At 35.6% G+C, this 26,209-nt stretch overlaps 1 protein-coding gene across 7 annotated transcripts; it reads right to left on the reverse strand.

Annotated features, from left to right (window-relative positions):
- Positions 1-8,355: 8,355 nt before the first annotated feature.
- Positions 8,356-18,281, reverse strand: LOC126832554 (ubiquitin-conjugating enzyme E2 E3). Of its 7 annotated transcripts, none has more exons than XM_056103128.1 (6): positions 18,225-18,281; positions 17,742-17,890; positions 15,005-15,176; positions 14,181-14,231; positions 10,898-11,030; positions 8,356-10,172 (listed from the first exon to the last, which is right to left on the reverse strand). In XM_056103128.1, the coding sequence occupies exons 3-6, from the start codon at positions 15,145-15,147 to the stop codon at positions 9,927-9,929; spliced, it is 573 nt and encodes a 190-aa protein (XP_055959103.1). In that variant the 5' UTR covers positions 15,148-15,176; positions 17,742-17,890; positions 18,225-18,281; the 3' UTR covers positions 8,356-9,926. The 7 variants fall into 7 exon arrangements, with proteins under 7 accessions (XP_055959103.1, XP_050419361.1, XP_050419364.1 ...); XM_050563404.2 differs by lacking the exon at positions 18,225-18,281 and adding an exon at positions 18,050-18,067; XM_050563407.2 differs by lacking the exon at positions 17,742-17,890 and having other exon boundaries at positions 18,225-18,244.
- Positions 18,282-26,209: the final 7,928 nt, after the last annotated feature.

The raw sequence follows: 26,209 nt of genomic DNA on the forward strand, positions 1-26,209 counted from the left end.
ATGAAAGGAATTCCAAGTCTACTACTAATTTCGTATTGTTTACATTAATGATTTGTAGGCTAATTTAATTAATTACTTGCAACCAGATGATAACTTTAATTTCTAGAGCGTCCCAAAAAAATTTCAAAATGAAAGGGTGATAGCCTAACCCTTACTGTAATTATTTGTGTTTCTTTGTCTCATGTTAAAGTCATCTCCAAATATGGTCCCAATTAATCAGCTGCATACTATAGATTCAACCATCTATCCATTTTATATTCCCAGAAAGTTAGAATCAACCATCTTTAGCTCCAAAAAATGTAAACCAGTTTATTGTTTTAAACGAAAACTGTCAAAACAAATTTGGATAATTTACCAGAATTGCCCTCCAAGATATTTAACATGAACTATTATTCTAGAATGTTTTGTTTGATCCTAGGGTAAGAGAAAGTTATTCATGACAAAACACAACACAAGGTATATATGGATATAACTAATTCTCTATTATTTAATAACGACGTTTCGTAACACATATAGGTCACGTTTTCAAGTTAATGATAAATATCCATCTAGTCAGCCTATTTATTTCTGATTTCTTTTGTGTCTTGATGAAATCAGCATTGATTTTGTTTTCGAAGGATTGATTACCATCCCATTGTTTTCACACCATTTAGCAACCAAATAGAGATCATTTTGGAGATTATTGGCGATGGATAAAATATCTTTGTGTGAACAATGCAGGGTACTGTCATCAGCAAACAAATCTATCTGACTTGATTCAATATTGAGTGGGAGATCATTTATAAAAATAATTAGGAATAGGAGAGGACCCAGGATCGAACCTTGTGGAACCCTGCATTTGACTGTAGTAATTGAGGAGGTAATTGATCCTAAACATACTTTTTGCTTCCATGAGTCAAGATATGATTCAATCAAAATTTGTGAATTATTATCAAATCGATAAAGATGTAGTTTTTGAATAATAAGCTTGTGATCAATGAGATCATATGCGTTGCTAAAATCAAGATACATTATACCACTCATCGCACCATTAACGATAGCATCAAGCCAATTATCTGTCATTCGGATCAGTGCAGTAGCACATGAATGATTTGATCGAAATCCAGATTGGTAAGCATAAAGAACATTGAAGGTTTCCAAATAAGTTCGAATTTGAGTGCTCAAGTGCTGAGAAGAATTGAGATTGGCCTATAATTGTTCGGATCATCTTTAGCTCCCTTCTTATGTATAGGAATAGTTTTAGCCAGTTTAAGGGCACTGGCGAACATGTTTTGAGAAATACAAAGATTAATTATATATGTCAAACTGCTACAAATTTTATACGCAGACAATTTTAAAATTTTGGGTCCAATACCATCACTGATCACACCTAATGGCTTTGTTACTATTTAAACTCAATAAATGTTTTAATACCTCTGTGGTAGTAATACAATTAATAGAAAAGTTGTTATTTGGGGGAATCTTATCATTTAGGTAATCCGATATCTTTCGTTTGCACTCTTGGGAAAGTGGTGTATAGGGAGGCTTAATGTCATCAGTTAAATTAGTGAAGTAATCATTCATCACATTAGCAATAGCATTTAGATCATTAACTGTTGTTTTTCCATATTTAACACTATTGGGATAAGGGCAATTATTGGGTTTATTCTGTATGTCACTAAAATATCTCCATATGTTTTTAGATTGCTCTTCATTTTCGATAGAGTCCTTGATAAAGTTTCTTTTGGCTTTATTAATGAGATTTTTGGTTTTATTTCTCCATATTCTATAGTCGTCACACCTCTTGGAGGCTTTAAAGAAGTCCCTGAACTTTCGGGCTTTATTTATTTCCTCATTAAACCACTTCGGTTGATAGTATCTTTTTACTCTTTTTCGCTTTTGCTGAGCATGGAAGAGCATGGCAGTCTAAAACACCTATAACCAGCGGCTGCCAGGCAGGATACGCCCACATTTTCGAGAGATGGATAGAAAACAAGCTAAAACGAAAGTGATTTTTCCTACAATCAAGGGCCATAATTCAGGAAATTACAATTCGATATGCGCAAATATCGAAAGGAACCAAGATCTTTGAGTTAGAAACTTACATTTCAAGTTTCAACAAAATTGGATAAAAATTGTGACCGTAAATAATATGATTTTTTTTAATCGGATAAAAATTATGACCTCTATAGGGTCCACAAGCTAAAAACGCGATTTTTCGTACAATCAGGGGCCATAATTCAGGAAGTTACAGTCTGATATGCGCAAATAGCGAAAGGAACCGAGATCTTTGGGTTATAAACTTACATTTCAAGTTTCAACAAAATCGGATAAAAATTATGACCTCCATAGGGTTCACAACCTTGATATACCATATTTTTATGCTATTTGTGAACGAATGGCGGCCATTTTGTCTGTCAGTTTTGGTCCGATTTTCACGAAATTCGAACTCAGCCGTCCTTAGCGTGTACGGTTATATAATAATACGTTTTTTTTTAATCGGATAAAAATTATGACCTCTATAGGGTCCACAAGCCAAAAAACGTGTTTTTACGTACAATCAGGGGCCATAATTCAGGAAGTTACGGTCCGATATGCGCGAATATCGAAAGGAACCGAGGTCGTTGGGTTATAAACTTACATTTCAAGTTTCAACAGAAACGGATAAAAATTGTGACCTCTACAGTGTTCACAAGCCAAAAACGTGATTTTTCGTACAATCAGGGGCCATAATCCATGAAGTTACGGTCCGATAGATGCCAATATCGAAAGGAACCGAGATCATAGGGTGATAAACCTATATTTCAAGTTTCATTGAAATCGGATAAAAATTGTGACCTGTAGACTGTTCACAAACAATTGTGGACGGACGGACAGGGGCGACAATATACGTCCACATGAAAATGTGGGCGTATAAAAAGGTTATACCAAGTATCAAGGGCAGAATTTGGGTCATCAATTGACTCGACTAGTTCAAATAGAATTTTAGCAAGATCATTAATAAAATTAGAATCATCAAAGTTTTTGTAATTTTTGTATAGAATTTCCAAGTGGTTGTGTTTTGTGATTTTCTCTTGCAGTTTCCAGTGACAAAAATAATCGGAAAATGGTCACTAATACCATATTGAGGAACTTTAATTTCAACAATATTATCCGGTGTGTTTGTATATAGATGGTCAATGACAGTAGAAGAATTTTTAAACAGCGTGTAGGGGCAGTAATTAATTGACGTAATCCCTGCATATTGATTATGTTTTCCCATCGTTTTGGAACAGTAGTTGAATAATCTATATTAAAATTTCCTATTACATAAATAGATTGACCAGTATTTATGGAATTTAAACTAGTTTCAAAATCATCAAACCAACCTGTACACGAAGAAGGTGGTCTATATACAAGACATAATAAAAATGATTTTCCATATTCTGGATGGAGTTCAATCCAATAATGTAGGCTAATGTGAATGTATATAAACTGATTTACATTCAATCATTTCAGTTTTTACTCTAATTTCAAGTCAGTTATGTTCTGCGAAATATGCCAGAAGTCTTAATCATATGGTTATTCCAGTCTACACTGATAGTATTTATTGTGCATGTCACCATTTGCCACGACTTGTGGAGTATGTCTAGCCTCGTTCTTCGAGTCCCTTGTTACAAATGGCACTGAAACTCATTATGGTACACGATTCATGTACCACTGGTAAAATTGGAAACAATTGAGTGTAAATCAGTTTATATACATTCATATTACATTATTATATGCGTTAGCTACTTTCAAGAACATGTTTCTGGTAGGCCTATACATGGTTGTTAATATTTGTAATCAAGTCCTCCTATACCACTCCATGTGAGTAAAGGGTATGGTATATCATTGTAATCAAGTCCTCCTATACCACTCCATGTGAGTAAAGGGTATGGTATCTCAATGTGTTTTAACTGTCAATTTAAATAATGGTAATTCTATATATACTGTATCCTTCTGTCTGGTTGTAAAACAAGGATTTAATGTTATATAAGGCTAGGGAGTCACAGTGGTTCAATGAATGAGGTGCTGGATGTACCTAGGAACAGCATTTAATCTTTAAGATGGGACAAAAGCTTGGTGTGCTGTTTACTTGGTCTCATGAACATAACACTGTATAAACTGGATGATAACTTTATCGTCAAGATGGTCAGGGGTTATGATAATTTACAACCTCTGTGGTGCCCCTGTCCTCTTAAATAGCGATGCTGTTCAGTCCTTTCGTATTCAGACACATTTATCTTTGTCATCTAAGCCTATTTCCTTCCAAACTCCAAAGTAATTCATTCAGGCATTCTTGAGCAAAAACCATAAACATAATTTTGAAAATACACAATTATTTTATTTGTATTCCATGATAAAGTTATACTGATTAAATAAAACATCTTATCTTACAAACATTAATTCATTCATTTCAACAGGTCATATATATATATATAACAAAATAATACTTGTTTAGTTCTTATATTCATACATTTCAATCAAATTCTGGGAAATGGAAATAAATCATTTCTTTATTCACATTTTAATATGTTATGGGTATTTGAAGTTTTTATTTGACTGGATGTATTTAAAATTCCATATGGAAATAAGCTGTTCCAAATTTATAGTCAAACAAGCCAACAGTGAGGCTGATGTCCCCCGCCGAAATCCCAAAACAAATAGATGACACATATTAATTAATCACACATTTATTTTTTTCAAAAGTATCAAGCAATCAAACCGATTATCAACTATACACCAAGTTTCATCACTCTCTATATTAATTAATCACACAATTATTTTTTCAAAAGTATCAAGCAATCAAACCGATTATCAACTATACACCAACATTCATCACTCTCTATCAGATAGAATCAAAGTTATCTGGTCCCAAAGCATCGACCAAACATAACGCTAACGCTACAATATACGTCCACATTCCAATTCTGCTTTGATTGACAAGGTACTTTGTCAAGAAGGCTAGGCTTTTGGTTTGTTTAGCGTTGAGGGTCGTGCATCAACATCAATAGTTCCTGTCCTTAGAGTATAACTTATTAATAAGTATACCAAGATAATGCATTCAGAATTGTGCCTTTCACATTATAAGTTAAGAAATGTGGCCTGTAGACGACAAACAAACAAATACTAGAAATGGGCGTGGCTCTGCCCCTGGGGGTCGGGCATGCACCAAAAACAATAGGGATCTTCCTTGGGGTATAAGGAATAAGTATACCAAGTTTGAAGAAAATCCAGTAAGAATTGCGCCCTGTAGGCGACACAAAGACACACGAAAAGAAAATGGGCGTGGCTCTGCCCCTGGGGGTTGGGCATGCACCCCAAACGATAGGGATGTTCCTTAGGGTACAAAGAATGTGTATGCAAAGTTTCAAGATTATTAGTTAAGAAATGTGGCCTGTAGACGACAAACAAACAAATACTAGAAATGGGCGTGGCTCTGCCCCGGGGGGTCGGGCATGCACCAAAAACAATAGGGATCTTCCTTGGGGTATAAGGAATAAGTATACCAAGTTTGAAGAAAATCCATGAAGAATTGCGCCCTGTAGGCGAACCACAGACACACACACACACACACACACACACACACATACATACATACATACACACACACACACACACAGACATGGGCGACGGCATAACACGTTCACATTATGAATGTGGACGTATAATAAAATTGCTTAGCTCTGTTTAGCTTTAGCTCGATAAATTAATCATTGAACTCAGTCAAGACATTCACCTAATGAACATCTACATCAAGTTTAAACATTCTACCTCAATTAAAAGCAGAGTTGTTATGTTCTAAAGTCTCGACCAATCAAATTGCTTATCGATCCTAAGCAGAAAATTCTCATCATCAAACTTCGTCAAGGTAATGATATAATGAATCCATACTTGGAGTTTCATCACTCTCACTTAATTAAAACCAAAGTTATTGGCCCTAATGCATCAACCAATCAGATTGCTTATCGTAAGCAGACAATGTTTATCATCGAACCCCATCAAGGCATTCACCTAATGAACGCCTACACTAAGTTTGAACATTCTACCTCAACCAGAAGAGGAGTTATTGTGCTCCAAAGTCTCGACCAATCAAATTGCTTATTATTATTATTATTACAGCATATTTATAGTGCACCCTTTCATATAACATGTTCAGAGGCACTTTACAAAGTGACAATGTAAATCATACATAAACAACAGATTATGGACATGTTAATGATTGTATACAGAGTCAGTTAAAGTTGCAATTGCAAATTTTCAAGTTATATTTTTAAAATGTATTAAAATAAAGCCGTAAAATAGATGGTATACATAAACAGTCCTACCTTGTTAAAGAATAATCCTATTAATCCTATAATTCGCTATTGCCAGCTGAGAAATTGGCAAAAATATCATTTTTAACTTCAAATTCCAACGTTGGAAAATGGCTGCCCCATGTTGTCATAAGCAAAACAGGGGAGGTAATTGTGTTATTTCCTGTGTCATAGATTTTTAAGGGTGGGAAATAATGGCCATGATCGTATAATAGTGATTTGATAACCTATTGAGCAAAAGACATAGAAATAATTATGTTTTGACTTTCTTAGAAAATTTGAAATTCTCGCTTTAAAAGCCTGATTAAATAAATGTGTTTTAAGTTGTTTTTTAAAAGAATATAGAGATGTACAACATCTTAAACTAAATGGTAGATTATTCCATAAAACAGGTGCTTGATAACTAAAAGAGCGCTGACCATAAGAGACTAGTTGAACAGTTCTGGGCTTTAAAAGTAGTTTATCTGATGTACGTAATGTTCGGCCAGGTGTATAAAGTTCTAAAAGATCTGAGAGGTAAACAGGAGCTAAATTATTTAAACATTTAAAAGTAAGTAATAAAATCTTAAAATCAATTCGATATTTAACAGGTAACCAGTGTAAATTATATAAAATAGGAGTTATGTGGTCACATTTCTTAGTTAAAGTAACAAGTCTAGCCGCAGTATTCTGTACTTTTTGTAATTTATCTATAAGCTTTAAAGGTAAACCAACTAAAAGTGAATTAAATCGTTCTGCTTACCCTGAGTAGAAAATGCTCATTATCGGGCATGTAATGAAACTATACACCAAGTTTCATCACTCTCACTTAATTAGAACTAAAGTTATGTGTTCCAAAGCATCAACCAATCAAATTGCTTATCTCTGCTTACCCTAAGCAGAAAATGCTCATCTTCGAACCCGATCACGGCATTGACCTAATAAACACCTACACCAAGTTTAAACATTCTAGCTCAATTAGAAAGAGAATTATTCTGTCCAAAAAAGTGTGACGGAGGGACGAACGAACAGACAGACAGATGAACCCATTTTAATAGTCCCCTGCTTACTTCGAAAGGCAGGGGACAAAAAGCTAGATATTGCAATAGCCATCTATAAATTTAAGAACCAATCAGTTTTTACCCATCTCTGATTGTAAGCAACATGGTAGCGGCTTGTGTTTGTGATATTTTAACTATGTATATTACATCAGATGTTTACCTAGTCTCATTCAGATATCAGGAGTAAAAAAAAGGTTATATTGTAGGGAAACAAACTTAAGCCCTAGTTAGAAAACTGGATTAATTACTCAGATAAGAGTCTTGTCAAGACAGAAAATTAAATAAAATAGCAGCCCAATAGCATGAGGCCTATCAATCCAGTAATACTCAAAGAAAATACATTCACTCCTTTGGGTCAATTGAGAGACTCATAGTTTTTTCCACAAATAACCATGGGAAAAAAATATAAATGCAATTTTTCAGGATACTCATCCAGATGGTGAAAGAAAAGTCTCATTCATTGTGAATCAATTATACACAATGTTTAAAATAATATATTTAAATAATCATATTTCTACATGTAGCTACATAAATATTTTTTTACTGTGGCAAGCATAACATAATTTATCACATAAAATGTAACTTATTATACTCTTGAATCAAAACAATACCTGCCCAATTCATTTCAAGTTAAAGGGACATTATGGGAGATTAGATAAAGAGCTGACAGTTCTCACTATAATAGTTAAAAACTAGATAATATAAAGGGAATATGCTGAGATATTAGTGATTGAATTTTAGGCCTAGCCTTGATCATCATTACTAAAGTCGGTACAATTAAAAAACATAAGTCTTGATTATCCATCTTAGGATTAAATGAGCATTGAGCAGCAAATCGGATTCAAATCCAGTGAAAATCAGACAGACAAGATGGCATCGAGAGTTGATTAAGGTCTTTTAATGTAAATAAATGTCTAATAATTTAGATAACATTTCAGGCCCAAAATAAGACCTACAATAGGCAGATTTAGCTATTGCATAATGTATGTTTAAACCGGTCTCTTTCATTTAGATTACAAAACTAATTTTGTTTCGTCTTGACTGAACATTTCTCTTGAGATGCCGGTTTTTTTTTTACCCTATTATTTACTAATAAAGATGTGAATTTTTTCAAGAGTGTTTATTAATGATGCATTATGTAAGAGCTAAAATAATCAACTTTCTAGGCCATTTGATGGCTCCAATTTTAAGTAGATTAGAACAGTTCAGCCATTTGATAATTTAAACATACATTATGCAAGAGCTAAATCTGTCTATTGCAGGTCTTTCTTTAGGCCTGAAATGTTATCTAAATTATTAATTAGACATTAATTAACATTAAAAGACCTTGTTATCGAATCTCCCATAATGTATCTTTAATTAAAAAATGGAGAAGCAAGGCTAAGTGTTGAAACAAGTATCGTTGTTACGATAATAAACAATCAATGCACACAACTTGTCAAAACTACAAACATTTTTATCTTCAATGAGAATAAAATAATTTGAATGAAATTTTTAATATGTTCATTTTGCATTATCTATTTTTGAACTATTATAGCAAGAACGTCCAGCTCTGTATCTAAATCTTTCATTATGCATCTTTAAAACACAGATGTGACCTCATCCTTTGATGTTGGCGTACCATTATTTCAAATAATGGTCCGGATAATGTGCCAAGCGTACATTATTTATACTAGTTGACATTTTGGACCTGTGTGACATGTTTCATTGCAAAGCATGTCCCTTTGCAACACAGTCCCTAGCATTGCTTCAGTATATTACCGGTAGTTATTTACCAATATTTAGATAAGCAGACAAATGGCAAGTGGCTTTGTTTATTTTCATAGTTCTTAAAACTACCTGTAGGGGGAAGCATATTAACCATATGTTGCTAAGTAACAAGGTCATCCAACCAAAACAAAAATTTTAAAAGGACCATACGTCCATACCATAAGATGTAAACAAGACATTGCAACAAGGGAAATAACTCTGGAGCTAAACAACCGATACAAATTTCAAAATGATCACATCATAATACCATTCCATAACCAGTTATTATTAAAAATCGTTCTTCCTTTCAATATCTATATCAAAGATAGGTTGGCAGGAAACAAAACATATGCCCACAGATGTCCATAAAATTTGTTGGATAATAACTATAGCTTCTGGAGCATCTGCAAGTTATCAGAGGCCTTACCTATGTAATTATCAGGAATAAGTGAACGTCAACAGGCTTCTTCGTCACATGACTATAAACACTGTCAATTGAAAAATATCTTTAGTCTCTAGAGGATTTTTGAAGGGATCAAGGGCTATGACTCAATAGGCTTCTTCATCTTAAAACTACTGTACGAATTTGAAGTCAACTTAAGCCTCTAGAGCATCGAGAGGCAATTGTGGATGAAAAACGGGCGTGACTACAGTATATTATTATTATTATTATTGTATGTATTTATGACCAAGTGCTCATGTACAACCACATAAAAATTGAGTAAACATATAAGTTTTACAATGTTTTATAAACTCTCACTAGCCAAAAGTAACAGCAAATCATGTGGGCAGAAAAATAATTAATAGCATATTCTGCTTTTCATGTGGCATAGCGTTTGGTCCACTGACGAGCTATTCTATCATGTTCTTCTCGGCTACTAGAATATTGCTGTGCGATACTCCCAACTAGGGGATCATTCGGGTTACAGTCTGTCAGAAGAGAACACACAGATAACAGAACTTTAGAGATTGTTAAGGCTGGACTCCAATTGTCTTTTAATATATCCAAACAAATAACACCTTGACTGTTGATATTACAGTGATATATTCGGGTACGAAATACTACCTGCAAGTAAAATTAAATGTTAAATTTTTGATGTTCGAACTCATGTCAACTGGCAGACTATCGCCTTCAAGAAACTCAATTCAGAGACCACAATGTTATTTCTATTCTTGTAAATCATTGTTTTGTTCATCATTTTGAGTAAAGCCTGCATCATTTACAAGTTGGGACTGTACAGCACAGTGAAAGCTTACAGCCGGCCCCTGAATTGTTATTTGTTGTTTATTGTTTGTGTCAAACCTTAATGACATAAGAAGACTACTTGAGACTAAAACTTAGACTAAAATATGAAATTAAAGAAGCATTATGTAAGAGCTAAATCTGCCTATTGCGGGTTTTTATTTAGGCTTCAAACGTTATATATTATTTAAACATTTATTCACATGACAAGCCTATAATCAACCCTCCAGACCATCTGCTGTAAAACAATGTATTAAATTTAATACTTTAATCAAATACTTTACCCTAACAGAATTTTGGAAAAAAGAGTTTGCATTGACTTCATGTCAACAAAGATCCAGAATTCAATCAAAAATATAAGGGATTCCATCTGTTACTCAAAGTTTTCAGGAAAACACAATTTTTATTAATTAAATAAACAACTGACAGAATCGTAACACTGCTATATGAGTACTTTACTTAAATTTCAATCAAATATCTCAAATTTTAATAGTAATAAAAAATTCAGGAAAATCAAATTTCAAGAGTAGAGGAGTAATAAAATATACCTTTGGTGGTTTAAAGGGATAATCTTGTGAAAAGAAAATATCCAGAAAAAATACCCCTCCTTCATATACTGATCCTTTCGGCCCCAATATCGTTGATGCCCATTCATATAAATTATCTCCTTTAGGACCCGCACTGCAGCAACAATGAAAAATATATAAAAAAAAATAATTTACTTGAAATAATTCCATAACATTTATATCAAAAAATATAAACCAGGATTCTAATTTTTGATAGGATTCTTCCTTTGATAGGATTCTTTCTTCCTTCCCAATGATTTTGAGAAAGTTATTATTATGCCCAAATGAACAGTCCCATAAAACTTGAACAGATAAATGAAATGAGTTGACCATTCTACTTTTCTGCACCAACCAGGTTAATGAAGACTGACAAACACCAACCAGGCGACATACACCAACCAGGTGACATACACCAACCAAGTGACATACACCAACCAGGTTAATGAAGACTGACATACACCAACCAGGTTAATGAAGACTGACATACACCAACCAGGTTAATGAAGACCGACATACACCAACAACATACACCAACCATGCGACATAAACCAACCAGGTGACATACATCAACCAGGTTAATGAAGACTGACATACACCAACCAGGTGACATACACCAACCAGATTAATGAAGACTGACATACACCAACCAGGTGACATACACCAACCTGGTTTCATCCCATCTCAATGATTAGATGCTGCACCACCTTTAAAAGATAAGTTGCCAGGCAACAAAACATATCCCCATAGCAGCCAAGTCATCCAAGCAGTCAACAAGCCAACATTGAGGCTGATGTCCTCCACTGAAATCCCAAAATAAATTGATGCCACATCATTTTTTTTTTTTAAAGTATGAAGTAATCAAACTAATATCTATGCTTAGTCTAAGAGTAAAATGTTCACGATCAAACTCAGTCAGGTTTTCAAGTACCTGGTAGTGAAACTCTACACTAAGTTTCATTACTCTAAATCAGTTATCTTGTCCCAAAGCATCAACCAATGAATTGCTTAGTCTTAGCGGGAAATATTAATCATTGAACTCAGTGTGCTATGAGGGAAATTTTACCTGGGCAGCGGCCCTATGGCCAGCCTACTCTTATATCGAATTCCAACTACCAAGTGATCTTTACATGCACGCCAATGTATACAAAGGACCTCGGTTTTTCTTCTCATCTGAATGACTAGACAGCTGTCTTAGTCAGGCCCTCTGTCTTTCACCAGTAACCAGGGGAAACCAGGTCGGAAAATCCTGATGAACTTTCTCAGCCAATGCAGGGATCGAACACGCGACCTTCAAACTAGCGAGCCAGCACCTTACCCACTTAGCCACCGTAGCTCCTCAATTAAAGGCAGAGTTGTTATGTTTCAAGTCCTGACCAATCAAATTGCTTATCGCTACTTAGCCTATGCAGAAAATTTTCATCATCGAACTTAGTCAAGGTATTGATATAATATATCTATAATCAGAGTTTCATCGCTCTCACCCAATTAGAACCAAAGTTATTGTGTTCCAAAGTCTCAACCCATCAAGGTATTCACCGAATAAATGTCTACACCAAGTTTGAACATTCTAGCTCAATTAGAAGGAGAGTTATTGTTTTCCAATGTCTCGACCAATCAAATTGCTTATCAGTCTGCTTACCCTGAGCCGAAAATGCCCCTTATCAAACTTAGTCAAGGTATTGATGTAATGAAATTATGCACCAAGTTTCATCACTCTCACTTAATTAGAACTACCGCTATCGTGTCACAAAGCATCAAGCAATCAAATTGTTTATCTCTGCTTACCCTAAGCAGAAAATGCTCATCTTCGAACTCCATCAAGGCATTGACCTAATAAACACCTACACCAAGTTTGAAAATTCTAGCTCAATTAGAAAAAGCTATTGTGTCTCAAAAAGTGTGACAGACAGATGGACAGACAGGTCGTCTACTTTAATAATTGTCCCCCTGCTTTGTTCGAAAGGCGGGGGACAAAAGAATTTTCACACATTTATTCTGTTGTTGGTAAGAGTCACAACCCATTGAACATCTATAATTTTTTTAAAGTGGTCAACTTTACAGAAGTAATCATTGGAAATTGTTGAAAATCAAAAGGCTATGTCGTCTGATGTAAATAAATTCCATGTCAATCAGTTAATGATAAACACAAGATTTTCCTAACTCCGGCAGTAATTATCGCATATCTTTGAAACAGAATAGGTATCAAGATTTTTCAAAGTGATCTGTGACAGTAATTATCGGAAAACAGCACTCTAAGGCAAACCTGAAAGATATGTTCACAACAGTTAAGTTTTTCTTTTCATGTCAGAAATGAAAACATTTACAACACACTAAAATCTGATTATGAGCAACAACCCATTTGGCTTCTAGTTCTGCCCCAATTCTACCATTTAGCATACAAAACAGTTAATATCAATTGCCATAATTATTGGAAATCGTTGAAAATTGATCAATATAGGCTCCTTCGTCTCATGACTTCAAACAATGTGTATAAATTTCAAGTCAAATGGATATTAACTTTAGCGTATAGAACTTCCAAAAGATATTTCAAAGTGATCAAGGACCATAACTCTGGCAGTAATTATCGGAAATCGTTGAAAGTCAATAGGCTTTTTCGTCTTATGACCTTAAACACTGTGTATAAATTTAAAGTCAATCGGATATTAACTGTAGCCTCTAGAGCATCCACAAGATATTTCAAATTGATCAAGGGCCATAACTCTGGCAGTAATAATCAGAAATCATTGAAAATCAAAAGACTTCATCGTATGATGACCTTAAACACTGTGTATAAATTAAAAGTCAATCGGATATTAACTTTAGTCTCTAGAGTATCCACAAGCAATTGTGGACGCCAGACCGATGGATATTAACTTTAGCCTCCAGAGCGTCCACAAGTGTCTTTTAGAGTGATGAAGGGGCATAACTCTGGCAGTAATTATCAGAAATCATTAAAAAACAATAGGATTCTTCGGCTCATGGCATTGAACACTGTATAATTTAAAGTCAATCAGATATAACTAGCCTCCAGAGCGCCCACAAGATTTTTTTAGAGTGATCAAGGGCCATAACTCAAGCAGTAATTATCAGAAATTGTTAATAATCTATAGACTTCTTCATCTCATGACGTTAAACACTGTGTATAAATTTCAAGTCAATTGGATATTAACGGGGGCTGCAACAATATAAAAATATGACAATATGAAAAACAGATGGTCAACCTAATTGTAGTCTGGGTATATAAAAATGTATAGGCTATATGTACCTGCAATTAGGTGGTGGGTCTAATGTGATCTCTGCCAATTCTCTTTGTAGTCTGAAAGAATGTAAAACAACATTGAGTCAACAATTTACTTTCTTTATGAAGGTCTGTTGCTATTTCATTGTGCATTCCCCTCTTATTGTAGATTGACATGCAGTTCGTAAAACAAACTTGTTTTAATCATTTTAATGCCCAAGTTTACTTGGATTAATTCAGTCTAATAGCTTAGAAATATTTATCTGCTGATAAAATTATTTTACATCACTAAATTAATGAAGAAAGGATTTTCTATATGCTAGGTTCTTCCACTCAGTCTGGTAGTATTTAGTAATTCAAATATCTATTTCTTCTTTAATAAATAATCATAAATTTGTGTTTACATATTTCTAAATTGAACAGGTGCTTGAACCAATACCAAGAAAATAATTCGAAAGGTAAGTAACCAATGTGTAAAAATTTTTATAAAAACAATATGGCGTGATTATAAACCGTTATGTTCACTCGTCAACCCATATGCAACCGGTGTGTATTTCCCTATAATTTCTTCCGTTTCTATTTTAGCCAATATTTTTTGATACCATTTTAAAGCTTGTGTTAAACAGGTTATAAAATTATATAATATGGCCCACAGAAAATTACTTATAACGGGTAAGAGTTCAAAAAACATTATATGCAAATTAGATTGGGTGGACGAGTGCACGTGCTACTACATAGAGACTAGCTAGAGAGTGCAAAAACGAACGATAGGCCTCACAACTATTACAGACAGTACAACAGAGAACCGCTTAGAACGAAATAAAACTGTTAGCGTTTAGCAGGAATAATACCTCCTGGCGCTCGTGCTCAAAGTTTTTGGCAGTTTTGTGGGTGTTTTTGTCGATTCTTTCTCGTTAGACGATGGTCGAGACTCGACTTGTTGACTCGAAGTTGAAGACCCTGCTGGTTGATTCGGTGGCCGTGTGGTTGACATTATTTCCCCAAGTCTAGGTAACTCTGGCTCTGGAACAAAGAATAATATAAATAAATGTAATAAGAATGAACCCTGTGTTTTCTATGATAAGTGATCTACAAAGTGTAGTACACAATAAATTCCGCGCAGATGCATCAAAACGGAATTTCTCATTTTCTGTCTTTTCCACGTACGGTTACGAAACGAACTCAGTAGCTCGAATATGACTAATATGGTGTCATGAATTCACACAGACCAGTGTCAGTGGGAGAAAATGCATAATATATTGCGGAGTTAAGAAGAGCCTAACAATTATATCAAATTATTCACCAATCAAGGAAATGTCGTTCAATATTTATCGACTATAATATAGTAAAGTTAGTAACACATGCACGTATGGGTCAGTCAAGCTTCTTCTATCTAGAGATATACGTCTCGTTATTTCCTCTTCCCTCTATTAATAACCATTGAGCCCGGTGTAAATAAACAGGCGGTATAAAGGATAAATGGTTCTAGCAGTCCATTATAATATAAGTTCAATCAATTAACAAATTACCCTATATAATACGGATATGTTATAAAATATCCCTTTCTGTCGCGCGTCTTTGAGTATCAGGTTGTCATTAGGCTGTTCCTTCCACCCCCCACTGATATTTCACCGACCTAATACTTAAAATGAAATTACTGTTAACATGCGAATTTAGTTCATTATTTAGCGATATTTTTTACATCTTTAAATCACAAACTTATAATTTGGTAGTTATGGTAACCATACGTCTTACAGGTGAAAAAATATCAAGAATATGACAAAAGAACTTTCGATTTTACGGAGGGAGTAGGGTTGACATAACTCTGCAAATAGGTGGATGGACGAAACCATTTCTAATAGGGATGATGGCGTATATTGGCGTTTGATAGCTTTGACCGATATACTTATGTGAAGGTATGCAAATCTGACACAGTTTTTCCCAGAAAGAATTATGGACATTATTATCATAATTATATAATCTATACGTGGACGTTTCACAATATTGGTTTTATAGGTCTACTGACGAAGACGATTTCTAGTCAAATTATTTACAGTCCAATAAAAGCAATGCCTTTAAAATGTGATATTTTAATAATATCGCCTGTCTTACTAGATACTTTAGTAAAAACGGTGTCTGGTCAGACTAGAGGACATAGTCCCACCACACGCCGTCACTAAAGTAATCATTGTCTCACATATGTCCCCAATACAAGCAGTAAACAAAATAATAATAAAAATAACACATTAGGCTAGGAGAACTTCGGATTTACGTGAGCTGGGGAAAAAAATCCGAAACAAATGATTCTTGCTTTTTATGAAAGATCTATATATTACAACTTCAGGAAAAAAATCCAATCAAATCGGACTTGGGCAAAAAAAGATCCTGGCGTTCTGGTGTTCGTACCCATTCGACTTACAAATAAAGATCCTCTCCAGACATTTTCAGTGGTGGGGTAGGCTACTCTCTACTACCCAATACTAACTAAATACTACCAAAGTGGGAAACTAGCATAATACTTTAGTTTATACAGTACTGGGTGAACTTCCCGCCATTGCATCCAGACGTTCCTATTTCCCCACACCAAAGGCTAAGCCAGATGAACCCATTGATTGCCGTATCGCGCGATACTTGTTTCAAATTGCTCAGCATAAGAATGGCAATGGCCAGATTTTCGGTACTATTTCAGTAACGTATCTCTACCAGTTTCCATGATCGTAGCGACTTGAAATTTTCAGGGGGTATTCATGGGGCCTAGCCATGACCTCACACCAAATTTCAGCCGAATCTGTCAATAACTTTTTATTTTACCGTAGTTTAGCTTATAACGAGAAAGTTTATCCGATTTTGACGCCATTTTGTTTGTTGGCCATTTAGACTCGAATAACAAGACAAGGTTAGGGTTAGGGCTAGCCCTGTCTACATCTTGAGACTATGACGAAATCTACAGGTCCTAGCCCTTACCCTAACCCTTATCCTAACCCACAATCCACGTATGACGTCATTCGAGCCTTAATAGTCAACAAACAAAATGGCGTCAACAGGAACTGGTAGAGGTACGTTACTGAAATAGTACCATTTTTTCAATAGTGCGGTATCCCAGCCAGAAATCTAATTGCTCCACCCGAAAAGCTAATGTACATTACCACATGATTAACGAATAAAATGTATCTGAAAACTATCAACATATTCAAACGAATCATAAATGGCCACTCCAAGGCATATTTAGTGATGAAGTATCCCTGCCATGCGGAACTGTACAAACTGTAAATCGGACCGTCGTTCCCAACAATAATTAACTCGCCGTGCTCACTGTAACCCTTTATAGCGAGAACGAACGCATCTCTTGTTGACCTTAGTGGATCATGAAACCTTGACAAACGAGGACGTATATACCAGTCTTTTTAGCTGCTCACTGACTCTTAAATACAGAACGTTTCAGACATGTCACATGACACAATTATATAAATGACAGGTTACTAAGATGTTTATTTCTGGCGAAGTTTCAATGCGGATTCTCTCGTCGTTATTAAGGAATGAAAAACAGTGTATGTTCAAATTATCTGAAGTTCAGCTTCATCAGCTCACCTGACTACGTCAGCATTATCAACACACTTCAAGACCAGTCAAACTAAAACTGATAACGTAATACCCCATTTCTGCTCATCAAACACGTCTTCACCATCAAAATCGACCCAAATAGCCAAGTTACATGTGTGCTCCCAAGACTCTGTCTACTACAAAAAAACACAATACAAATACATTTCGAAGGTTTTATTTTCACCTGATTCGAATAACATCAACGTAAGTTCGTCGGTCACGCCCCACCCCCAACCAACCCACACACTTTACTAACTAAACTACCTAAACACACAACATAATGAAACCAAGTTCACCTTGGTCACAGTACAAGACAATAGTCGCCCCTTTCTAGAGGTCATTATCAGAAGAAACAAAAAATCGACCCAAACTTAAGTTTATAAGAAACCAGCCCACAACAACCAGTTTCTCCATTACAAACCCAACAACTGCGTCAAATCAGAACAAGAAAGCCACCATCACGACACTCACCAGCCGCCCCTCAATATTTGTGACCATGATCTCCTCCATAATGCAATCTCAAACAATTTCTTTCAACATTAAACCACAAACCTGCTACTCAACACCACAAAGTCAACAAACACTGAGCCATCACCCCATCCGCGTCAGCATACAATTCTATGGCAGTTCATCCTACCAAATCAGACCAGTATTGTGGATATATTGATGGTTGCGCTAATAATATTATTTTTTTAAAAAAAATTATGGTGTTGAGTGTGTTTGTTACTTACAATTTGACAATACAGATTACGTAAAGTCGAGGATAACTTAAATAAGGCGGTTTTGCAAAGGATCATTCATTTTGAGGTTGGATGCCAAAACTAAATCGTCCATAAAAAAAAGACGGAGAGGCATCCATTTAAATCATCCAATTAATTCAAATTCAAACTAATAATTAATTTTCTTTTCTAAATATAATTAATAATTTGAATATAATGTTATTGAACTTGTATAGCGCCAAAATCCAGCTTGTAAAGCTGCTCTATATGATTATGAGTACACAGTGTAAGACAATATAAATGTAGATAGAAAATTATATAAGAATAAAATAAAGCTATTTGGTAAACAAGATAATATGATTTTAAAAAAAAATTAAAAAAATTTCAGGATACAGGTACAGATAAAATATAGATAGAAAATCTTAAATTAAAATTAATCTATTTGTTAAAACAAATAAATACCAGTGTACAAATAAAATATAAAACAATTAAAATAATTGGTAAAAACGTCGAAACTGGAATTGGTTCTTGTTTTTAAAGGATATGTCGTTCCAAAGTTTCGGTGCTGCCACTGAAAAGGAGCGTCGGGCGAGGAGTGTTTTACCTTTTGGCATCTCAAGGAGGTGAAGATTTGAAGAAAGAAGTTAGCGTAAAGGTTTATAATGGTTAAGAAGATCTTTGAAATATACGAGCGATTCAGGACAGTTTATTGGCAGATATATAAGACACAAAATTTTGAAATAGATGCGAAAAGAAACAGAGAGCCAGTAGAGTTGTTTAAGGACAGGGGTGATGGGTGTACAATAAGGTGTTACGGAAACGATGCGGACAACTTTATTCTGAATGAGTTTAAGAGGGTATAAACTTTTTGCAGGAAGTCCAACAAGCAACGAGTTACAATAATCGAGCCTGTGTGTAATAAATGAGTTGAAAAGTATAAGTTTACAGGTTTCAAAATTGATTTAAGGAAGGATTCTACAAATGCTGTACAGGTGGAAATTGCACGATTTACAAATAGATGAGATATTTGATTTCATGTCCAGTCGAGAAATTTACACCAAGATTTCGTACAGACGTTGACATCTCCAATTTTCATAGAATTATGTGTTAACTTTAAGATTTGTATTACATTAAGGTTTAAAAAGTCGCATTACGTCCCTTTTATCATCGTTCAATTTTAAACGATTTAGTTTCATCCAGGATCTTACATCCGCAATGCAGGCCCTCAACTTTGTTATGTTTTCGGCTCGTTACTCCTCTTCAGCGCGATATACATTTGTGTATCGTCGGCGTAAAGTTGGTGGTCAATTTTGTGTTTTCTTATGATGTCTCCTAAAGGAGAGGTGTATGGTGTGAACAAGAGTGGGCCCAGGACCGAACCTTGCGGCACACCATATTTCAGCCTTTTTGGAGGAGATTTACGATGTTTTAATCGGAATAACAATATCCAAGTGTCTATGGTGTCGAAAGTGGCACTAAGGTCAAAGCCAGGAAAATACAGTCCTTGTTGTCCACCCGACTGATGATGTCATTATGGACTCTCAGTGCTGTGACACTTCTTGTTGGCAGACTGAAATGGCTCATCTAAACTGTACTGTACAATATGATTCTTGAATCTGGAAGCTGTAACCTTTTCTATGATTTTAGATACGTACCCAAACCTGTTATCTATTTTTTTAAAAGGATGTATGACGACAATAATACTTTTAAAAATCTGTAATTTTGCCAGCTGTTCTGTTAAAATAAATAAGAAAAACTTATAGGAGGTAGACCACCATTAATTTCCCCATCGACTTCAATGTTAATTTTGTGTCTTTGCCCGGCTCCCCCCCCCCCCCAAATTTTCTTTGGGCTGAATGCTTTTCACTACAGACAGAGAAACAAATGGCCATGTCTTTGCACTAATTTCTTTATGAAATTGACCACTGGACCACCCAAATTTCGAGATACACAAACTTGAACATATATTCGCTTTCGTTTCCTTAAAGAAGATAAACCCCTATTATTTGGCGCATAGAAATAGACACAAATGGGTCACCCCCCCCCCCCCTCCCTGCTCAGACTTGAAAATTTGAAGGGTCCGAGAAACTTAAATCTAAAAGCCTGAATCTGACCCAAAAATTGCGAGTTTGTATACATTGAGTTGAGTCATGACTTTCATTCCACTGTGGGCAAAAACAAATAGTCACATACAGCTCTGACAATTAGCCAAAAACGTCGACAGCATAAACTGCCGTTGGGACCATTTGACCCCACGGCAAATCGCCTATTGACGACGGCAATTTTTTAATACCGTACTGTATGAAAATATAAGTTTATTGAAATTTAAAGAGTTTTATTAACGCTGTTCGCCTGTTGACGTTGAATATTGTTGTGTTTGCTTTTTAATTTTATCGGCAGCGTTGATAAGAAAAAAAACCTGGTCATTTATTTTATCAAATTTAAAAAAAATAAAAAAATATGCTAGCGGAATTTATATGATTGTTTAAAAATTTGATATATAACATATTCACCGCTTATGTTTTATTATAATTATTATTATTTAATTATTATTATTATTATTACACCTGAAGAGAATGTCTTATTAGGTGAACTTGGAACATGTCCTTACCGCGAAACAGTGGAAGGTAGGCCTACTACAGCGATCAAGAGTGCAGGTAAAATACTTCCGAGAGGTCGTCATTCGTAAGACTTTTTTTATACGCGAATTTAAAACAATTGCTGCGTGAGACGTAACACCGCGTGTGTTTAAAATCGGGTAATTAGAGATTAACAATAAACTAAATTCATCATCAATCCTCACCTGTGAAGGGAGCATTCCCCATCAACATTTTAAGGACATTTTATGCGATTTTATTGGCGATTTTTAGACCTGTAATTTTGGAATTTACCTTCCGGAAATACGTCAGAATGCACCAAATTACAGTGCATTAGTCAATAGTCATGTGCAACTCGTATCGGGTTAGTACTTTGATTGGATGTTGTAAATGTCATAAATATTAGCCCTGCCTTCGGCGTTCGCGGCGGTCGGCTATTATGCAAGAGCTAAATCTGATTATTGCAAGTCTTAATTTAGGCTTCAGATGTTATAGAAATTATAAATTAGATCTTTATTTAAACAACAAGCCCAAAATCAACTCTGTAGACCCACGGATGGCTCGACTACAGCTCGGATTTAAATAGGATTTCACTAATTGATTAAATCAAGTATGGGCAACCTGATGAAAATACGCCAGTTAGATCGAGGCTAAATGATAGAGTGTACTTAGCGAGGCCGCTGTAAAGCGTTTCCGTATGCCATTGAAAACTTTACTTGATAATCGAGATATGTAGGTGGAGTTAACGCCTGTCAATCAAACGGTCGGCCAAGGTGAAGACGCATTTTTCTACCATTTCTAGGCAAATATTACAACGATGATAACTATGTTCAGAAGAAAGTAATTTGACTGAAATTTTCAATATATTCTTCTTTCATCATCTACTTTTGAACTGTTATAGCAAGAATGGCCAACTCTCTATAAAAATCTCCCATAATGTATCTTTAAGCAATTATCCAACCTAGACCCCCCCCCCTGCAAAAAATCCTGGATCCGCGCCTGTGAATGTATATAAACTGATTTACACATTCAATCGTTTCTGTTTGCTGTAATTTATGATCAGTTATGTTCGGCGAAATACGCGAAGAGTCCGAATTGAATGACAGTTTTTAGCGTCTGTTTGTTTCCGTCTACACCACTAGTATTCTCCTGGTGTTTAGTCTCGTTCACCGAGTCGCTTCACAACAAATGGAACTCGAAAGCATTCTGGCATGCGATTCGTGGGCCAATTTTAAAATTTTAATTTTATTTTAAATATTGGATATCAGAAGCCAACCTTTTCACGGTAAGATAGCAATGCTGATTTAAATTGACCATTGAGTCGTGTTTACAATGTCGAAGACTGTGGATGATATTAAGTTAAAAACACATTGTCCACGGTAGCGTCCAAGGTAAAGTTCGTCTAAAGGAGTTGCCCCGGTTACTAACAATAGGGTTTGTATGGGAAACCGTAAATATGGCGTTGCCATCAATGCTATAATCTTGTCGAGGCTAGGTGGGTAGATCTAACTGGCAGCTGGACCCGGGGCCCGCCACCTCTCCGTCTTAGGTCCTGTGTAAGTAAGTAAATATTCACTGGGCCAGGCGTTGTTGTGCCATTGGCCTTACCAAAAACGGACACGGACTCCTCAATGACACCGACATTGTTTCATGTAGGTACGTCCGACTAGCAATAGCCCTCTGGATCCTAGGAACATTGACAGCCGTGTTAGTGGAACTCAGTTTATCCGTGGAAGGTTTCCTTTCGACTCAGATTCGAGGCGATCACAGTCTACTAGAATATGTGCTGGGGATACTTCCGTGCCACAACTAAGTATATACCGTATAGGCTTAATAGTACGATGACTGGCATTTCTTTCACCTGCAGTTTTTTTTATTAACCGGTAGATTTTCCTGCTGGGATAATCTACAGATAACTTGGCATTTTAGGACTGATCGGATCTGAATCTGTATGTGTCGAGTTCCTCAAGGGAGTTTTTCCATTCAGAGCTGATGCGTAACCCAACCATACTTTTAAAATCGTTAATGCTATAAGGGAGTTCGACACTTAGTTCCGCCAGTTTTGACATTTCAGGACGAGTCGGTCTGCCCCAAGATTTACATGCGAAGGGATCCATGTCAACACTACTCATGTTGCCCTTTGTCAGTGACTCTTCGAAAGTTAGGTAGATCTGGGTCAATAGTTTGGGACGGGCGTCCGATCTCTGGTTTCTTATTGATCCGTTTGATGACCGTTGGCTGGATATCCATACTACGGCGTCCTTAATCGCACACGTTTCCGACGTGAACACAGAGCACATGTTTGGCAGTAATTGCATCCCGTACCCCCTTCCCCGGTCATATATCGGTATAAGATGACTGACCTTTATATGAGTTCATTGGCTAGATAGCTCGTCCAATGGTGGAATGGTTTCTTTTAATCATTTTATACATGTATACTCATTTACACTAAATATCAAATATTTTGTATCCAGATATACTTCAGACACCTTTATTTATTTTTCTATTATATCAAAAATATGTTCTAGAATTTAATTTGCAGAAGAAAAAAGTTGATATTGCGAGCCCAATAACCCGCACCAATGCCATGCGTCTCATTGATATGAGCGGCCTAGCAAATATTCACTGCTGACAGTGTGGGTACCGAGATGGTGAAATTTTATGGTGGTCTGCAACCTAAATAGATCAGGACTAGTTACCTCCCCTGAAAAGATCTCCACTTTAGTAAGAAGTGTTTAGTGGTGTAGTAGAGCAAGTGGAAGTTTATTTACATCGTATTGTAATTAAAGTTTAATTGATTTGGCGTTGATTAATGATGTTGACGAGACGCTGTAGCCATTTAATGATGTATAAGCCGTTCAACTTGTGAATCGTATAAAGTTTGTGTCACGTAAATAGATTATACCCGATAAAAATTCGCGCGATAGATAGAATGACAACAAATGAACAAATTCATTGGAATTGGAGTGTCGGAAGACTTGACTGAAGTCGAAGACATGTGAATTAGTTAAACCACACCTTCATTATGTTTAATGTTTACAAACGATACTCAGCTATTCACTTTTTAAAGTAGATAATTCATTTGAAGGAGAAAACTTTTTGAAAAGAAAGCTATTAAAAGGTAAACAGATTAGTACATACTGTAAGTTCAAAAGTGTGCCAGGCAGTTAACCCTTCCACACCCAAACTCATCCACAGTTATGAGTTAAATCGCCCCAAAACCACTAGTTAAGTCAGCCACAACAATTGGTTAAGTTGTCCTCAAGGCATTGGTTATATCGGCCACAACTATATAGTTGATTCGTACACACGTTAATTGTATGGAATAAATAAGATTTACTCATCGGTTGTTTTTTTTTACCCAATAATCAGTGTAACTGTAAGCTTGATTGATCGACCACGTCCAGGATTACTTGTAGGCCTAATAATGTAGCCCTGTATTGTTTGTTGATTAGATTGAAGATCGTACACACCACAGGTAGCACGTCATTTCGGTCCCGCGTCATTTCGGACTCAGCACAAACGTCGTTTCGGACTCAGTATGGCGACTTTTCGGACTTACTCGGTGTCATTTCGGACTCAGTCAAACGACATTTAGGACTCGGACCGGCGACATTTCGGACTCGGACTCGGACTCAAATAAAACTTAAAATTATGTGTGTATATATTAGTAATAGCTGTTTTTCTTTCGTTGTAGGTGAGGCTCAAGACAGACCATTCACATTAATAAAGATTTAAACATTGTTAGTCTTGTTTTATTTATCCCATACAGGCCATTACTTGACAACACGCCTTTGAACTTGAACTTGAAGTAAAACCTATGCTACTTGCCTTTTTTGTATTTGTTTATTTACTTGATCGGATATTATTGTATTTTGATGAGTAAATTTTGATTGTTGACGATGAATTAGTTTAGATTGTTGACGATAATCGATCCGCGATTGTTGTTTTAATCTAGCGATTAGTGAATCCAGCGATTAGTGAAACCATCCCATTGTTGTATTTAAGATTAATAGCGATAATTGATCGGCGTTTCTAATAGCCGCTAAGAAATGATTGAGAAATAAAAACACTGATCGGCGTTTCTAATAGCCGCTAAGAAATAGAAGATTGGTGCGTGTTTATGTTGCCAGTGAGAACCAATAACGACGTGGAGGGCTGGCACAACAGACTAAATTCCCGTGTCAACGCCAGAGGTCCTGTGCCATTTTATCTATTGATTTGCGCACTTTTTTCAGAAGCTACAAAGATACCACTGGACCTCACAATGATGTCGGAAGGTTCATTGAGACGACACCAAAGACGTCGGTATCGACATGTAGAAGGCCAACTTTTTAATATATGGGATTCATACAATGAAAAACAGATGAGCACTAGTAGACTATTAAAAAAAATAAGTCATTTGTATGGTCCACCCGCTCAGTGAAAAACAATTACATAATTAAAAAAATGAAAAAAAAAAAAAAAAAAAATGAATAGCCGACTAAAGCTATTTTTTCATCAAATAAATACACGTGTTGTTATAAATGTTGCGTTAATGTATGAATGTGTATGTATTTATACAATAAATGAATGTTTTATATGACCGTTGTTATCGCTATATGGTATGTTTAAAAATAAAATAATATGCCCGTTGTTATAAATCGATGTTATCATTTTATGCTATGTTGATAAATAAAATAGTTTATAAAGTAAATTGGCGTCAGTGTGTTGTATAATTCTATCTTACCTACCCGAGTCCGAAACGTCACCTACCCGAGTCCGAAACGTCACCTACCCGAGTCCGAAATGTCACCTACCCGAGTCCGAAATGTCGGGGACATATTTTTTGGAGTCCGAAATGACGTAAGTCCGAAATGACGCGGGACCGAAATGACATGTAATCACACCACACTGTCCATTAATGTTTATTCAGACATTTAATTGACTTGATATGAAATCTGAATATAAATTATTGGAAGGATAAATGTTTGAGATAAGATTAGTTTATGATGTCTAACATTGTTTCTCTTCATTGTTCCTTTTGATATTGGCACATATCATAACTTTCGGGATTATAGCCCCTTATCGTACGAAAAATCATGTTTTTAACTTGTGGACCCTCTAGAGGCCAGAATTTTAATCTGATATAAAAGAGGCG

Source organism: Patella vulgata, chromosome 9 (genome assembly GCF_932274485.2).
Source record: "Patella vulgata chromosome 9, xgPatVulg1.2, whole genome shotgun sequence".
Taxonomy (NCBI): domain Eukaryota; kingdom Metazoa; phylum Mollusca; class Gastropoda; family Patellidae; genus Patella; species Patella vulgata.

Bases quoted from the DNA above. Each gene is read 5' to 3' on its own strand.
- LOC126832554 (XM_056103128.1), bottom strand. From the start codon at position 15,147: ATGTCAACCACACGGCCACCGAATCAACCAGCAGGGTCTTCAACTTCG. The intron at 14,232-15,004 runs GTATTATTCCTG...ACATTCTTTCAG, and splicing joins TTGAGCACGAGCGCCAGGAG to ACTACAAAGAGAATTGGCAG. The intron at 11,031-14,180 runs GTACATATAGCC...TTGTTGCTGCAG, and splicing joins GACCCACCACCTAATTGCAG to TGCGGGTCCTAAAGGAGATA.